Here is a 19,458-nt window from a genome sequence, read left to right as displayed (position 1 = left end):
TTCTTCTATTTTTTGGTACAGTCTTCCGTGTATTATTTTGAGGAATATCTTACAATCCGACAAGCGAGAGCTGGCGGGTGACCTTAATCGCGGGTGCCACAAATGCGTGGTTGCCGTATCAAAAATTTAGTTGGGATCTGAAAATTACGTTAGTAGATATTGTTCACTACGATGAGAACTCCTAGCCAACAGCAATACAAAGAGCAATCCCTTCCACTGTTGAATTTGTTCTACGCGCAACCCGCCAGCACTCACTTGTCGGATTGTAAGAGTGTGTCTTATTAAGAAAATTGTTCTACAGTTGAGTACATGATTCTTTACCCGTGCGTCATCATTTAAAACATACGAAATAAGTCGGAAATCTATTCCGCGCAACAGCAAGTGACAGAAAGTGGGTATTGTTCCGATCACGGATTATATTATAAAATTTGACGTTTAGACCAGGGCGCATCTGTAAAAATATTAGTACATTTGGACGTTGAGAGGTGACTCAAATTTTTTTGCAGAAATTGCTTGAAAATAACTCAAATAATAATAATATTTGAGTTATCGTCCCTCTCAAAAAGGTCCGGAACATTGTTTAAATAATCAAAATGTCAAAAAATGAAGGAAAAATTCGATTTTTTTCTTCGTTTTTTGATTATAACTTTAAAAGTGTTCATTTCTGAGAAAAGTTGTACTGACATAAAAGTTGAGTAATTAAATTTTGTACAATATAGAATTGGTTAAAAATTTAAAAAATAGTCACCTTTGTTGCAAAATAGCAATAATGGCGAAAAAATCATACAAAAACAAGTATTCGCATTTTACGTTTTTGAACCATTTACGCTACACTTAGGACCTTCATATTTCACCCAGAAAAACTTTATGATAGAGTAAAATACTGTATTTTTTCAAAATGTTACAGGACTAAAAATAAAGCAGATAGCAAGTTGAAATCTTTTTTGCTTATAGAAGTGTACTGTACCTTTCATTTGCAAAACTAAAATCGATTAACTACCACGGCGTCAGGAATTTTTTTAAATAAACATTAATTATTGGTGCTACGCGCAGGACAGCGGATAGTTTGCTCTGATTGGGCATTCCAATGACCTTTGATAATGATTGATACATTTTAATTCTTATTGCATTTCGATATAAATAAATAAATTTGTTTATTGCAAAATAAAAACACATAATCTATCCTTTGAAATAACACTTTTTTTAGCAAAAACTTTCTTTGTTCATATATTTTAACTTAGAGAATAAAAGTTTATTATTTTTAAGCATATGCAATTATTATTTAAACAATATTTCACAAACAATAATAAAATTAGTTTGATTATTGTGGAATTAAAATATTAAAATACAACAATATATAGAGTAAGAAAATAATATATTAGATAAAGATTGGAAGAAATTTTGGTGGAAATCAACTTGTGTGAATAGAACACCACTGTCCTGCGCGTAGCACCAAAAATTAATGTTTATTTAAAAAATTTCCTGACGCCGTGGTAATTAATCGATTTTAATCTTGCAAATTGCAAATGAAAGATACAGTACACTTCTATAAGTAAAAAAAATTCAACTTGCTCTCTGCTTTATTTTCAGTCCTGCAACATTTTAAAAAAATGATTTTTTTTGCGAAAGCTGGATTGTAAAATTTAATTTGCAGAATCTATTAAACTTATCTTAATGAAATTTACAGTGTTGCTTTACTATATCATAAAGTTTTCTGGGTAAAATATGAAGGTCCTAAGTGTAGCATAAATGGTTGAAAAACGTAAAATGCAAATACTTGTTTTTGTAAGTTTTTTTCGCAATTATTGCCATTTTGCAACAAGGGTGACTACTTTTTAAATTTTTAACCAATTATATTGTAGAAAATTTAATTACACAACTTGTATGTCAGTACAACTTTTCTCAAAAATGAATAGTTTTAAAGTTATCATCAAAAAACCAATAAAAAAATGGAATTTTTCCTTCATATTTTGACATTTTGATTATTTAAACAATGTTCCGGACCATTTTGAGTGGGATGATAACTCAAATATTATTATTTGAGTTATTTTCAAGCAATTTCTGCAAAAAAATTTGAGTCACCTCAAATTTTGGTGCAGAATTACAGCTACATTTGAAGTAGCTTAATAAATTCTTTTAATATCATTAGTGATTTTAAATACTTGTTATAATACAAATATTTGAAAATAAAAAATTTCTTTTTGTTATTTATTTCACTTTTACGCAAACTTAAACAAAAACATTCCTTGATTGTGAATGAGGTTAACTTTGTATGTAAATTAATGGCAAAATTAAATACACTTACCATAAAATTTCAAACTCCAGTATAAAATTGGTTGTGAAAACAACTGTTTGTTTAATATAAATAACTTCTAGTGCAAAAACAGGTCAATAAAACAAGCAAAAAATTCAACAAACTGACATTGACAAGTAAACAAATCAGAAACGTCAGAAATTGTACCGAAAATCTGAAAAGCTTCATTTTTGTACCTATCTCTTTTCGATGTACTGAATCTAGAGCGTTTATAAAAATAACATGTATCTTTGCGGTAACAAAGTTTGTTAATAACATGCGGTGTCGGTTTGTCTTTAGTTTCATGCGTGGAAGACAATGATGCTAGATAAAAAGTATGTGTTTTATCTCGCCAAGTATTAATGACGCACGGGTAAATAACCCTGGACTCAACTGTGTACTGGGAGCATTCTGTCGCATGTACTGACTTGGGTAGTGTTACGCACGTGGACAGCAACCAATCATGGGGTATTACTCCTGTTGTGTATACCTCGTTGAATATATCTAAGAGTATATGCAGTGTTTCTTCGTCAATGCATTTAATTAGCTCAGTGAGTATCTGATCTAGGCATACTGCTTTTGCGGTATTTGCATTCCTAATTGCTTGTTCTAATTCGCACATTATTATTTTGAGCCCTGTTTGTTCCTTTACACCAAAAACACCCAAATAAAAATTCACCGTAATCAAATTCTGCATAGAGACATATTTTTCCCGATTTACTTCGACGAAAATTTTCCTCAGAAAATGCGGGTTTTTCCAACAAAATTTTTAGCTTTCAACTAAAATTTTAAATAAGCAATTATTTATTAATAGATAAATAACTTGGTGACATAAAAGCTATTTTGGTATAGATTATATTTCCCGAAGCCGATGGAAATTGAATAAACAGTTTAGCAACAATTAAATTGTTAATTTACATTTTCCGGTAGCAATAACAACCAAAATAATTAGGATACCTCAGAATAACTAAGATTTTTGTATAAAAAGGCACTGTCTATCTAACGTACTTTACATAATTGAAATTGGACTATTTAAGCGGTCTCAAGAATATTTTAAAATTATAAACAAGTTTTTGGCTCATTATTCTCATTAGACGTGCAAGGAACCGGCAAGGCACGTGCTCGGCAAAGATTGTTTCGAAAAGAACGTCGCATGCCTGGCACGCATAGTGTGAATTACATCCCGTGCAGTGCATAAGATTTTATGTAAAATGTATCTTGCCGAGCCGATACCTTGCCCATGCCGAGCACTTGCCTTGCGTTATAATCAGAATCAGCCACAAATAGAATATCTCGGCAGGCAACCATTAAATTATGAAAACGGTATTGGAAAGAACGCGGCTGGACGCATCTTTTAAAACAAAAAACTTTTAATTGTGATGAGTAGTTTCTGAGATATAATCGGTCAAATCGACCGGCATGTGTGGCAAGTTGTAAACAATAGGATGGTAATTTTCGAACCATGATCTTTTTATTTCGGCCCTCTTTCTTCACACAAATTTTCATAAATTTAAGAGGCTCATAACATATTATAATGATAAAAACGATCGGTATTACGAGTGAAAAATACCAAAAATACCAAAATTCCAATCAAGGTTGAAGAAAATATAATATCAAATTTCAAAATCGGTATGTGTTGACCTGACTATAAATCAATAAAAAACCAAGTATAATATGGAAATGAGATGGCAAATGCAGAAGAAAATAAACGACCACTGTAAGGATAAATGAGCAGTTTGGTAGGTACTTTGGAGTAACAGTTACAAATAGAGGACGCGAAGAGAGAAAAACGGATAAACGGTTATTGAAAGGTAACAAAGCAGTAGGATCATTAAACGTAATACTATTGAAGGCAAAAAAACTTGTCCAGGTTAGCGAAGATTCGACCTAATGAAACGATAGTGAGACCAACGGTGTTGTATGCATGTGAAACTTCGACAATGAATCAGAAAGAAGAAAAAAAGTGAAAAATTTGGAAGATGAAAAGGCGTTTGATACCGTCAGGACTGACAGAAGAAATTAGAACAAGGGACTGAACAAAGAGTGGAAGAAATTAGTCAAGACTATCGAAGCCAAGGGCCTGTAGTGTGTTATATAATACCATCGCAATGAACTTAAAAATATTAATTAAATAAACAATAACATAATTTCTTTTTTATATGTAAATATTTGTGGAACTAATTTTCAAGTGTTCATAAAATTGCAACCTGTTGAATCCATCCAACAGGTGTCTGTATATCGAAATTGTAATACGGGTACAATTTTCGACATTCCTAGTTCGTTGTTTTTTTAGGATTCGCGCATCAAAAATATCTACTTACATAAGAATATATTTTGGATTACCAAAATAACCCGCAGCCGAGTAGAATATTTCAACATCCCACATCTTGTTTTGATGGTATTTAAGATTTCCATTTCTTTGTTCATCTTTCTCAGAATATCTTTGTTTGTGACGTGTTCTATCCACGATATTTTCAGAATTCCAATGTTTCCGTCGTTTGCCGCATTTAAGGTCCAAACTTCCATTCCAGAAAACAAAGTCAAGAAAACTTGGCCAACCTAACTCTTAACTCCAACTTCGAATCTCCTGCGCAGAGCACTCTTTTCATTTTGTTAAAATTTAGCATTCTAGCATTTTTAGATTTCCTGGAAGTAATCATTTGTGAAGTTGATCATTGTTCCAAGATATGTATATTGGTCTACTCGTTCCACATTGGTTCCGTTTATGAACAGATTCTCGCTAGTTCTTTGCGTTTTCGATATTTTTATAAAAAATGTTGTCTTCTTGGCGTTCATTGTTAGACCGTATTCTTGTTCATATCCCCAATATTTTCGGCTAAGGTGACAGTGTCATCAGCATATCTAATATTGTTAATGTGAACTTCATTTACCTTTGTTCTAGCTGTTTCACCCTCAATAGCTTTTTTCGGGATGTCTCCCGAGTAGCACACACGGTAGCTCCCAAAAATTTACACACATACTTTATTCGTTGCTTATAGTATAAATTCGTACAGATAATTATATCGCCGCTTATAGTATAAATGATCCTGAGGTTATTGTAGTCTATCTTCTTTGATTTCAGGACATGCATGAATTGTTCATGATGTACTTTGTCGAATGCTTTGTTATAGTCAACAAAGCACGCATATATATCTTGATTGACGTCCAGGCACCTTTGTATTGATATATTAAGTGAACAGAGAGCCTCACGCGTTCCTAGGCTTTTTGCGAAACCCAAGTTGCGTAGCATTAATGTCTATGTCTAGTTTATGGTATATTCCGTAATGGATGACTTTCAGTAGCAACTTTAGCACATGGGACATCAAGCTAATGGTGCGGTAATCGCCGCATTCGCATTATCTTGCGTTTTTCTTTTTAGGGAGACAAGTAAAGATGAACGCTAACCATTCTTTGGTAAATGTTCATGTGAAATTTTGTTCAGGAGTGTGACTAAAACATCAATATGCTGCTCATCTATAATTTTTATTAGTTCGTTAGGAAACATGTCAGGTCCAGGGCTCATGTCAGGAAACCTATCAGCTCTTCATTGTTTTTAATGCGTGTATTATTTCTTCTTTTGTACCTACTTCTCCTGAAGTAAGTTCTATGTGTTCCTGGTTACCTCTTTCATCATCTGACAATTCGTCGATGTATTCTGCCCAGCGTTATACTTTCTCATCTGTTTAGATGTAAGAGACCCAAAATAACACATAAAATCAGGGCACAGAGAGTTAGATGGTTGGGAGATGTTTTACGAATGCCCAAAGAAAGAAACGACCTTAGAATTTTCGTAGGAGAACAAGGAAATAAGAGGAAGCCACGAAGGAAGTCTTGTGATGCCGTCCGGATTGACATAGAAGAAATGGGAACAATGGTCTGGAGAGAACAAGTGAAGAAGCGGAAAAAGTGGAAGAAATTATTCAAGACTACCGAAGCCAAGCACCTCTATCCTGTGGTGTGTTCAGGGCCGTGCCGTGCTATGATGCGGCGAGGCAATCGCATTAGGCGGCATCACAAGGGGGCGGCATAATCAGTTAAATCAGAAAAAAATTGTCAGATTGTTTCAAAATGTCAGAAACTATAGAAAAAATGAAAAGTTACAGACAATCTAGTTATGACCAAATGAAAATTACTGCTAATTAATATTGCAGAAAACCTTGATATAAGTTCCGAATTTCCAGCCGAAAATAAAATTCGAGCTAGGAGAAAAAAAAAACGTTTATTTGATTACGAAAAATCTGTGGACGAGCTCTTAAGGAAGCTAAATTTATAATACAGTTGAACCCGCTTATTGGAAAAGCCTTCGTGTCAAGCAGAAGTATTCCTATAACCGGGATATTCTAATAACCGATCGTTGGTTGCTAGTATAAACGTTTTGGGATCTCAAATTTCTATTCCTTAAACCGGGATATTCTTTTAACCGTTATTCTAATAAGCGGGTTTCACTGTAAATGTTTTCCTCTATATTTTAGACATTGCCGTTAATTCTTTGATTGATCGATTTTCGTTTGTAGAAACTCATAATAAAAATTTTAAATTTTTATATATTGTTAAATTGAGGGAAATATATTATAAAACACTAGAAAAATATTGTATGAATCTGCATTCAATACTTTCAATATAAAAATAAAAAGAATCTGATATAGAGGCAAATGCTTTACTAGAAGAATTGATTCATGCCAAATTATGATACCAATCCTCCATGAAAGCTTTAGAGATTTTGAACTTTTTTTGCCAAAATAACATAATTTATTTATACACAAATGTAGTTGTATCACTAAGACTAAGAATTTTATTAACACTACCTGTTTCGGTAGCTAGTGGGGAAATAAGTTTTTTTAAAATCAAAAATGACAAAAAACTATTTACGAAGACTCCAAGATAAAACACAACTAAAAAATTTAGCACTCATAAAGCAGCTGCTACTTTAGACTACACCAATCTGATTAAGAGTTTGCCAAAATTAAAGTCGGAAGTGTAATATATTGCAATTTTTGTAAATGTTATTTAATGTAATGTTAATACATATTTCATTTAAGAGCGTAGGCGGAAAAAATTTTTTTGAATCGTTTTTTAAATGCATTCATTCCTTTCGAATCCTGAAAAAACTGATAAATATTTTTGAAAAACTTAAACGCTGAATGAAAGATTACAATAAACAAAAGTGAAAGTCCCTTAGAATAAACAAAAAGTTTCTTTTGAATGAGATATTTGAAATTAAAAATCACACTCAATTTTCTTTTCTTTTGCAGCCCTTGAAAAATATTATTGAAATAAACATTATAGAAGTTTTCAGGGACTTTCGGCCCTCAGTAATAATGTAATATTGCATTCTACGATTAATTTTTTTAAAAATACTTATTACTTTCTCACGATTTGAAAAAAAAACGAATACATTTAAAAAGTGTTAACCCGAAATTTTGTGCCCTTAAAGTAAGTATGTTTTGTTTTTAAAATAAGAGTTTTCGTTCATTTTGTGTAGTTTCGCTTAATAATAATAAAAGTTAAGTTTCAATAATATTAATTTAAGGGGCGGCATTTCGAAGACTTGTATCATATTTAAAATATAATGTACCGCACGGCTCTGGGTGTGTTATATAATATTATAATACTATCACAATAAACTTTATTTAAATCCTTTAAAACAATAATTCTTTTTTATATGTAAGAATTTGTGGAACTAATTTTCAAGTGTTCATAAAATTGCAACCTGTTGAATCCATCCAACAGGTGGCTGTATATCGAAATTGTAGTATGGGTACAATTTTCGGCATTCCTAGTTCGTTGTTTTTTAGGATTCGCACATCAAAAATATCTATGAGATTAGAATCGGAAAACATAAAAATATATTTTGGATTACCAAAATAACTCGCAGCTGCGTAGAATATTTCAACATCCCACATTTGGCGCGAGATCGTTTGTAGATTTAAGAAATTTAAGAGTTTTAAGTGACTAATATCCGTCGATGATAAACTAATTTTGTTGAAAAATTTGTTATTGATCGTAGTCTCTTATTACTGAGCATAACAAATTAAATTTTGCACGGCGATTAATATTATTATCGATAGTTGGAGACGGAGAGTAGGTGTAGGTAAGTGGCCAGAAATTTTCCCTAATACACAAACATTTATCATGCAGCAAAATAACTTCTTCATTTAGGGCAGGTTCACAAGAGAAGCGGTTAACGCCGCGTTTTACCTGTTTTACCTGATAAACCCTAACACCGCCTTTCAAGTCCCAAGGAAAACAGTTGCTATGATGATAGCCAACGTCCGCAACGGGCAGGGCACATGAAGAAGAAGAAGAAGGAAAACAGATAAAACGCGGCGTTAAGCTCTGGCATGTGTCTGAGTCCTTAGGGCACATTCACATGACACGCCCTTCACGCGCGATTACAACTACAAATATGTACATTTTTATATACATTTATTCAGGGTAAAGATTTCAGGGTTAAGGTTTCATCTTTGAAACGAAAAGAACAATATTTATGTAACTATGCATCATGCAAGTACGGTGACGCAAAAGGCATCTGATGCCATATTTGTTGTTACTACTTTTGCTGATTTTAAAAGAACTTGTTATTTTTAATTCATACCCTGCCATTGAAAATGCCCGCCGTTTACCTCCTGATAAGTGCAAGGCTATAAATAAATTCGTGAGTCACGTTTTGCAAGATTTCTTCAGGTATTAGTTCACATTCATCAATTATTTTGGAAAATTTACCTCCAAAAAATCCCTAACCCGTCGATCATAGTGAGGAGGCGCTCCATCTTGTTGAAACCAAAAATTGTTATTTTGTTGAAGTGCAGGAATAATTTGGTTATTTAGTAAATTTAAATACTTGTCACCATTCAAATTTCCGTCTATGAAAAATGGGCCTATTAGTCTATTTTGAACAATTCCCATCCACACATTCAACTTTCGTGGATGTTGGGTATGTGCTTCAATAATCCAATGAGAAACAGACAACATTTGCATTCAAAGAGGTGTCAGACAGGGTTGTGTGTTATCCCCAACTTTGTTTACGTATACTCAGAAATAATTTTTAATGAAGCCTTGGAAGGACAATGTGGAGTTCGAATCGGGGGAGAAACTATTAACAACATCAGATATGCAGACGACACCGCAATCATGGCTGAAAATATCAAAGATCTTCAATTCCTTATAGATCGAGTCACTAGAGAATGCTCCAATAACGGATTTAACATAAATGTAACAAAGACAAAGTTACTTGTGGTTAGTAAGCAAGACGTCGGCCCTATGCAACTAATTGTCAGTGATGAACCAATAACAAAAGTTAACCATTTTAAATACCTAGGATGTTGGATAAACGAGACACTAAATCCGGATGAAGAAATTAAAACTCGTATAGAAATAATTGCAAGAGGAGCATTTATGAAACTTAGATCTATTCTGAGCAACTCTCAGCTGAACTTACAACTAAGAATCAAGTTCCTAAAATGTTATGTGTATCCTGTATTACTATATGGATGTGAAACCTGGATCATGAAGGTTAACATGGTGAACAAATTAAAAGCCTTTGAGATGTGGTCGTATCGTAGAATGCTCAGAATATCTTGGGTTTAACGCATTTCAAACAGAGAAGTCTTAAACAGAGTAGGTAAAGGCAAAGGTGATTTAACCAAGATGTTAAAAAAGAGAAAACTTGAATATCTGGGGCATATAATGAGAGGTAGCAGATACAGGATGCTGCAGTTAATACTCAATGGAAATATCGACGGAAAAAGAGGAATTGGTCGGAAGAAATATTCATGGCTCCGAAACCTTCGTCAATGGACTGGCTTATCAGCAGATCAATTGTTACATGCCGCACAAGATCTAGAACGATATCGGCAAATTGTTATGGAAGCTACCCACGCCTAAAAATTTGGGCACGGTACTTAAAGAAGAAGAATCCAATGAGGACTCTCATCTGACTAATACCTACAGTTATGGCGGTTAACTGTTCCATTTAAGCAAAAAGTTGTCTCATCGGAAAATACTACATTATGTACTTGCAAAATGTCATCGTTACAAATGTCCATCATTCGTTCGCAAAACTCCAGCTGTCGCGCATCGGTCAAAATCATCATCTGACAATTCTTGAACCAATTGTATCTTATACGGATGATATTTTTCCAATTTCAATATTTTCCTTACAGAACGTTGACTTATTCCATGGTTTAGTACTGTGACGCCTCACAACCCGGCCTAATTCTTCTCGATATTTCTCCGCGTTACAAGTAAAGGCCAGATCTTCCACGGCGTTTCGAGGCGACCGCTGCCAGAGTATTTAAGAACAGGAATCCGATCACAGGCCAGTCAGTCAATGAACGAGCCGCGACGCGTGATATAATTGTATTCGATCGGATTTAGTGAAATGTATTTATTAGTTATCGTAGTTATTATGTTTAGTTAATTAAATCATAAATTTGAGTTGTAAATAAATTAGATGTATTAGTTGGTGTTATTTGTAATTATTAAAATAAATAAGTGATGTAAATAAAATAATATAAGTAAGTCTTCCTTTATTTAAATTAAACTTAGTGCCTAAAGATATAAATAAATAAAATAGTAGAGTCAATCGCGTAACAAAATGGTGTCAGAAGTGGGATACTTGAAATAAATATCAACGTAAATTTTCGGTTTAAATACAGTGTGGAACCTTTAAAAATAAATTAATATAAATCGTAATAAATAAAGTGTGTGATCATGTCTACCTTGTGTAAGCTAAAAATTGCAGACCTGAGACTTGAATTGGAAGAAAGGGATCTGAGTTCTACTGGTAAAAAGGCTGATCTGGTCGAACGTCTAAAGAACGCTCTTCAGGAAGAGGGTCAAGATCCAGAAACCTATTTGTTTGAAGACAAGCATGCTGCTGTGATCTCGTCGACTTCGAAAGTTTCCTCCGATGTTTCTAAAGTTTCGACAGACATTACATTGTTAGAGAACAAAGTTTCTAGTGAAATCTCCCAAGTTTCCTCGGATGTTTCGAAAGTTTCCTCCGATGTTTCTAAAGTTTCGACAGACATTACATCGTTAGAAAAAAAAGTTTCTAGTGAAATCTCCCAAGTTTCCTCGGATGTTTTGAAAGTTTCGACAGACATTGCATCATTAGAGAAGAAAGTTTCGGGTGATATTTCATCCCTTGACAGCAAAATGACTAACGAGATCTCTAAAGTCACTTCGGATTTTGACGACAAGATATCGTCCATAAAATCTACCTTTGAAGAAAAGATCAAGGAAATAGAAAAGAAACTGGAGGAAACGGAAAAAGTGGACAAAGTGGTGGAACCCATCTTAACAGATATTAAAGATGATGAAACCAAATACAAAGTGGAGCCACGGTCGATAGTTGAAGGGAGTGTAGGTCATGCTCGTGTTAAGGTGCCAAATTTCGACGGAAAGTCATCATGGAACAACTACATGAAACAGTTCGAATCTGCGGCCAGAGCGAACGGATGGTCCGAAAAAGAAAAAGCTGTAAACCTCTCTATTGCTCTTCGAGGCGACGCTTTGGATGTCCTCCAGACCATAGCCGTAGAGGAGACAGATGACTTCGAGCAGCTGAAGAAGAGACTGAATATGCGATACGGGCACGAACATTTAGAGCATGTCTATCAGTCGCAGTTTAAAAATCGAAGACAAAAGAAAGATGAAGCTCTTCAAGAATACGAGGTCGATATTGCCAGGTTAGTACGATATGCATATCCAACAGCTCCCGAAGACATGATGGAAAAGTTGGCTGTTCAAACATTTATTGATGGCCTTCGTGATCATGAAATGCAAAGAACACTGCGATTAGCTCGTCACAAGACGCTGGTCGATGTCTTGTCTGCCGCCCTCGAATACGAATCAGCTACCCAGGCCTTTGGTGGGTACAGTAAAGTGAGGACTGTGAAAGAGGAACAGGATGAGGACAAACTTGACCAGCTTGTTAATATGATGAAAGACATTGCATCCAAGAAAACGAAGACCATAAGGTGCTGGAACTGTGGGGAAATGGGACACGTACGGAGTTCATGTAAGTACCCTAGGTACAATAACAATCAAGAGACTCACCAGCAGGAAAACTAGAACGGGTCGGCCTCAGGGGGGCAGCTTCGACCCGCAACTTTTCCAAAGACCCTCTCATACTAATAGCTTCTTTGAAATGTCGTGAAGATAGTGTACATGTGGATGGAGAAATAAATGGTAAAAAGTATACATTGTTGGTGGATACCGGAGCGACCAGGACGATTATACGACCGTCAGTTTTAAACAGCCGTAAGAAACTCTTACCAACGAGGTTGCGACTGCGGACTGCCACAGGTGAAAATGCCAACACCCATGGAGAAATCCAGATACAATTAGGGATTGGAGCAGAAAAGTTCGTCCATACTGTCATAGTTGCAAACATCGAAGAAGATGTTATATTAGGAATGGACGTAATGAATTTGCATGGATTTCAATTGGATTTTAAGAATAGGGTAATCAAAGTTGGCAACGAGGAGGTATTTCTTCATCCACATGATGACAGAACTGTGCTAGCAGCCATTAAAGAAGATACAGTTGTGCCTGCGAGGAGTGAAACGATCATCGTAGCGCGGCTACAGGGAACTGTAGAAGAAGGAACGCCTGTTATGATGGAGCCATGGAACCACGACGAGGAGGTTGGCCGAGGAATCATAATTGGAAAGGAATTGGTTACTTCTGCTAAAGAAATTCCCGTGAGATTGATTAATGTCAATGACTACCCGGTGACCATCAAGAAGGAGACAAAAGTAGGAACTTGTGTACCCGTGACGTCCATAATCCATCAGACAACAACATCAGATAATTCCAACGACAAGTTCGACCAAATGGTTGCAGTTGCAGGCCAATCTCTGAATCAAGTGGAGAAAAGGAAATTAAAGGAATTTCTTAGGCAATATCGTGACATATTCGTACCGAAAGGAGGAAAGACAGGAAGAACGACAGTTGTCAAACATAAAATTGACACTGGTACCGCTAGGCCAATTCGTCAATCAGCTCGACGATTACCACAGGCGAAGAGAGAGGAAGCTGAAAGGATTGTTCAAGAAATGAAGAAAGACGGGGTGATAGAAACTTCTACGAGCCCATGGGTCTCTCCGGTGGTCCTGGTCAAGAAGAAAGATGGAACTACGAGGTTCTGTGTGGACTACCGTTTGTTGAACAATGTTACCAAGAAAGATAGTTATCCTCTGCCTCGGATCGACGACACGTTGGACACATTAGCTGGAAGTAAATTGTTTTCTACGTTGGACTTGAAGTCTGGATATTGGCAGGTAGAAATGGATCCAGTGGACAAAGAGAAGACGGCCTTTACGACAGGATCTGGATTAAGGGAATTCAACGTTATGCCGTTTGGACTCTGTAATGCTCCTGCGACATTTGAGCGGCTGATGGAAAATGTGTTGAGAGGGTTATCTTGGAAAACATGCCTGGTGTATTTAGACGACATAATCGTTTTGGGGGAGACGTTTGAAGACCACCTGAAGAATTTAGAAGACGTTTTTAATCGACATAAAGCTGCCCAGTTAATGTTAAATCCCAAGAAATGCCAGCTATTTCAAAGTAAAGTCAATTATTTAGGCCACATAGTCAGCAAAGAAGGAGTGGCCGTGGACAAAGGAAAAATCGATTCCATTAAGGAATGGCCTGAACCAACTGATAAACATCAAGTGAGAAGTTTTCTGGGACTATGTACTTACTACCGGAGATTCATTAAGAAGTTTGCAGATATCGCTAAGCCATTAACGCGACTTACAGAGGAAGCAAGGGATTATTGCTGGGATGGAGACTGCCAAACGGCCTTTGAAACTTTGAAGAGGCATTTAATTACAGCGCCAATATTAGGGTATCCACTGCCAGAAGGAGAGTTCATCTTAGATACGGATGCAAGCAATGTGGGAATTGGAGGAGTGCTGTCGCAGATCCAAGGAGGACAGGAACGAGTCCTTGGATATTTTAGTAAAGTGCTTTCAAAACCTGAACGAAATTATTGCGTCACGAGAAGAGAACTTCTAGCCGTAGTAAAATCAGTGGAACACTTCTATCAATACCTCTACGGAAGGAAGTTTCTAATCCGAACCGACCATGCCGCCCTTAAATGGTTAATGCAGTTTAAGAATCCAGAGGGTCAGATAGCCAGATGGATTGAACGACTTCAATAATATGATTTCAAGATCGAGCATCGGGCCGGAGTTAGCCACAGGAACGCTGATTCTCTATCTAGAAGATCGTGTCCAGCAGAATGTTCCCATTGCAACAAAACAGAGTCAAAGGAAGCAGCAGTACTAAGAACAACAGTGGTCAACGACGAGTGGACGCCTACCAAGATCAAGGAAGAACAAGAAAAAGATCCAGTTTTACAGAAGATTCGAAAATGGAAAGAAGAAAATCGTCGACCATCTTGGCAAGAAATATCAAGCCTAGGCTCAGTAGTTAAGACGTATTGGGCCCAGTGGGACTCATTTATCTTGGAAGACAGCTTGCTTAAACGAGTAATAGAAAATGATGATGGTTCGGTGAGGAGAACACAGTTGGTGATTCCAAAGAGCAGAGTAGCCGAAGTACTTTGTCAGTTACACGACAGTCCATCAGGAGGGCATTTTGGTGTAAAGAAGACCCTTCAGAGAATTCGGGAACGATTTTATTGGATGAATAGTTCCGACGATGTGAAGGACTGGTGTAAGAAATGTACTACCTGTGCTACAAGTAACGGGCCCTACCGGAAAAGAAAGGCTCCTATGAGACAGTACAATGTTGGAAGTCCGTTTGAAAGAATAGCTTTGGATATTGCCGGGCCATTTCCAGAAAGTGACAATGGATGCAAATACATGTTGGTGATAATGGATTACTTCACGGAGTGGGTGGAGATCTACACAATTCCAGACCAGAAGGCCGCCACTATTGCAGATGTGTTAATCAAAGACTGCATCAGCCGATTTGGAGTACCTCTGGAGATCCATAGTGACCAAGGAAGGAACTTTGAGAGCGATCTATTTCAAGGAATATGTGATAAACTAGGCATGAAGAAGACAAGGACCACGGCCTATCACCCGCAATCGGATGAAATGGTGGAGCGTATGAATAGGACAGTCGGCAAGTATTTGACAAAGATGGTGTCCAATCATCAACGAGACTGGGACCAGTACCTTCCGTTCTTCGCAATGGCCTATAGATCTGCTGTTAACGAATCAACTGGCCAAACACCAGCAAAAGTCCTATTTGGACGTGAGATGCGTCTACCCTGTGATCTAGAGTTTGGATGTCGACCTGGAGAAGATGTTGCTGGTGAGGATTACGTGAATGAATTACGAAGAAGAATGGACGATATACATGAGTTGGGCCGTTCTAATCTTCAGATCGCTAGCGACCGAATGAAGAAACGATACGATACCCAAGCTGAGAAGGGATGTTTCAAGGAGAACGACAAAGTCTGGCTTTATAATCCAAAGAAGCGAACAGGTTGTTCTCCCAAGTTGCAGCAGTTCTGGGAAGGTCCGTACCTCATTGTCAAGAAAATCACTGACGTTATCTACCGAATAAGCAAGATTCCTAGGGGAAAGCCGATGATAGTCCACCATAACCGGTTGGCGCCGTACGAGGGAGACCACGACGTAGATGAAGAAGTGGAAGTCAACCAAGTTCGAGAAATACCTGACCTTACCTTTGAAGAGTTCATGGGTGCCTACGGAGGTACCGGTAAAGCAAGACATGGTGTTACCACTGAAGAAAAGCGAGATCTTCTCGCACTTCCCGATGACTACTCGCTGGCCCATACCATCCCGGCCAGTATCAAAGACGCACGAGGGTTGGCATCCGCCTTCCGAAGGAAGTTTGGTCGAGTTGCAGAACTTCAATGCCAACTGCCAGCTCCTGGCAAAGCATTGAAACTCCAAGATACATCACGTTACCTATTCTATCTGGTAACAAAAGACACTGTCCATGACCAACCTACCTACCAAGATGTATGGGATGCATTAATTCAATTGAGAGAGCACGTGTTGGAGTCCGACGTGCAAAAGTTAGCCATGCCAAAGTTAGAATGCCGCCAATTAGACTGGAGAGTTATCCGAAATATGGTAGAAGAAATTTTTAAAGACACCGAGGTCCAGGTGTTAGTCTGTTGCAATCCGCATAATTACTGGTGCGGAGAGAAGACCGTCCCCTGTCACTTTTATACAACTGGGAGTTGTAAAAGAGGGTCCAGTTGCAGATACCAGCATCCAGTTCCAGTCCCGACAAGGTTCCAGGAGGAACCATCTTTTAAGGAGGGGGCAATGTGACGCCTCACAACCCGGCCTAATTCTTCTCGATATTTCTCCGCGTTACGAGTAAAGGCCAGATCTTCCACGGCGTTTCGAGGCGACCGCTGCCAGAGTATTTAAGAACAGGAATCCGATCACAGGCCAGTCAGTCAATGAACGAGCCGCGACGCGTGATATAATTGTATTAGATCGGATTTAGTGAAATGTATTTATTATTTATCGTAGTTATTATGTTTAGTTAATTAAATCATAAATTTGAGTTGTAAATAAATTAGATGTGTTAGTTGGTGTTATTTGTAATTATTAAAATAAATAAGTGATGTAAATAAAATAATATAAGTAAGTCTTCCTTTATTTAAATTAAACTTAGTGCCTAAAGATATAAATAAATAAAATAGTAGAGTCAATCGCGTAACAGTACCAAATTTGTTGTGGAAGTTTGAGGTGATTCCTCTAAATCAATTGCAATATTTTGTTTAATAACTTCGTTCGTTGCAGTCCCTGGTCTTCCAGTTTTTGGCAAATTTTTGACCATCTCAGTTGCATTAAAACGTTGAAATGTCTTAGTAACTGTTGAACGGGATATAGAATTTCTTTCAGGATGCAAATCATTAAAAATACTCCACACCTCTTCATGAGTTCTAACACCAAATGAACCATTTTTAATACAACTTATTTCTGTCAATTTTAATACAAAAAATTATCTACAGACACTTTTTAACAATTTTTTTCCAAATTTGGTATGTATGAATTAAAAATAGCAATTTCTTTTAAAAGCTGCAAAAATATTCAGGGTGTCTCATTTCAAGTAAATAAGTTAAGATTATTTCCGGTGGAACCGGAAGTGGAGTAGTAACAAAAAATATGGCATCAGATGCCTTTTGCGTCACTGTACTTGTATGCAAAGTTTCATAAATATTGATCTTTTCGTTTCAAAGATATTTGCTTGGTTCCATACTTTATCCCAACCCAGTATATATTTAAAATCTTTGGGCCATCCGCACAGACAGCTACTAAAAAGAAACCAGTTGGTAACTTTAGTTACCAATCAGTTACTTAGTAGTCACTGCCCATATATTTTAATGAGTGTCCGCACACAATGCTACTAGTTAGCAGCCGGTCTATAATGCGAGAGTGATCAGTCGACAGCGGACTGGACATGCAGGTCGCTTGGGGACTAGTTTCCAGCCTTTTGTGATATTTTATTAAAGTTTAACACGCGAAATTGGCGGAAGAGTCGTTTAATGCAAGAAGTGGAAAACATCCGTGCCTATATAAACTTAATTAACTAGTTTTGATGGGAAATAAGACACGATTTTACTAAAAAAATTCTATTATTTTATTAACTAAAAATTTTATTAACGTTTCGACGTCCAAATCGGATGCCGTTCTCAAAATACAAAAAATATTAATGAATTAAACAAAAATGTTGTTGCTTAGTAAAAAATTCTTCTAATAATTTATTTAATCTGACTCATTTATATCGGCAATTCAGACATATATTATACATTTTAAAGTAGAAGACTTTAAAATTATATTGCCAATATTTATGAGTTACGTTCCTGGGACGACTTTACTGAAAGATAATTCATTCGATTACATGAAATCAACCCCAACTCAAGAATATTTGTCACAAAAAAATCATAACATGTGACCTGTCTTTAAAAATACAACTACACGCAACGGTGACAATAAATAATAACAACAATATCATTTTAAAGTCTTCTACTTTAAAATACATAATATATGTCTGAATTGCCGATATAAATGAGTCAGATTAAATAAATTATTAGAAGAATTTTTTACTAAGCAACACCATTTTTGTTTAATTCATTAATATTTTTTGTATTTTGACAACGGCATCCGATTTTGACGTCAAAACGTTAATAAAATCATTTTTTAGTAAAATTGTGGCTTATTTCCCATCAAAAACTAGTTAATTACAAAAATTCCACAAGAAAATAGCTTCAGAACAACATATTATAAACTTAAACACCGCCTAACAAAGCTACTCAGTACAATGTACAGTCAAGAAGTGACTCGTTTTATTAATTTTCAGTAGCGTAGTGTGCGAGTCATAGTTGATAACCAGTTGATAATTCTAGTTACCAACTAGTTTAGTTTCTTTTTAGTAGCTGTGTGTGCGAAAGGCCTTATGCTCGCGTAACTGACATGCAAAATGACCGGTCGCTTCAAGCGTCGTTTCTTGTGAGAACCGTTCTTCCGATGTTTTCCGTGCCACCCTCTACGAGGGGGTTTTTACGGGGAATCCCGAGGGTAGGAGTGACAAACAGTTGCATCTTTTTTGGGGTCCTAGAATTTACATTATCAGAACAAGCTGAAAATGCGAGCATTATCATAACGAAAACTTTGTTTAAATTTGTGTATTTTAATTCATAATCTGGAAAATTGCTATTATAAAAAGTTGTTTAGAATTAAAAAATATGTTTTAATGTGCAATTATATCATTCTAATTTAAATATTTTGAACTATAAAGGTAGGTACTTTACTCTTGATCGAATAATTTGAGAAAAAGTTTCAAATATTTTTTCCATTAGAAGGATGCACATATCAGAGCATAATTTTTTATTCCAAACAACATTTCATATGGTCGGTTCGCTAAACTCAGACACAACTGGCTAGTGATTTTAGTCAGTAATTTTGCCAATTTGGCAAAAAAAATAATTACCAAATAGTTAGTAATTACTAAATAATTAGTAATTTTGCCAAGTTTGGCAAAATTGGCAAAAAACTAAAAAAATTACCTACTAAAATCACTAGCCAGTTGTGTCTGAGTTTAGCGAACCATTTAGCGAATGGAACAGTCCATTTATCATTAAAGAGGAGGCCGTATACTCGTATAAACCTTTAAGTTTTTAATAAATTATT

At 36.1% G+C, this 19,458-nt stretch overlaps 2 protein-coding genes across 5 annotated transcripts in view; one reads left to right on the top strand and one right to left on the bottom strand.

The window, feature by feature from the left end:
• Positions 1 to 19,458, bottom strand: part of LOC126886435 (paxillin) — a 312,639-nt gene that overhangs the window by 120,859 nt on the left and 172,322 nt on the right. The gene's annotated exons all lie outside the window — the stretch shown is intronic.
• On the top strand, positions 8,201 to 12,706 carry LOC126886436 (scaffold attachment factor B1-like). Its single transcript, XM_050653377.1, has 2 exons — positions 8,201 to 8,384; positions 10,456 to 12,706. Exon 2 carries the CDS (start codon positions 11,006 to 11,008, stop codon positions 12,368 to 12,370), a length of 1,365 nt encoding a protein of 454 aa, XP_050509334.1. The 5' UTR covers positions 8,201 to 8,384; positions 10,456 to 11,005; the 3' UTR covers positions 12,371 to 12,706.

The sequence above is a fragment of the Diabrotica virgifera genome, chromosome 6, assembly GCF_917563875.1.
Source record: "Diabrotica virgifera virgifera chromosome 6, PGI_DIABVI_V3a".
In the NCBI taxonomy this organism is placed as follows: Eukaryota; Metazoa; Arthropoda; class Insecta; order Coleoptera; family Chrysomelidae; genus Diabrotica; species Diabrotica virgifera.
This window is presented reverse-complemented; position numbering and strand designations above follow the sequence as displayed.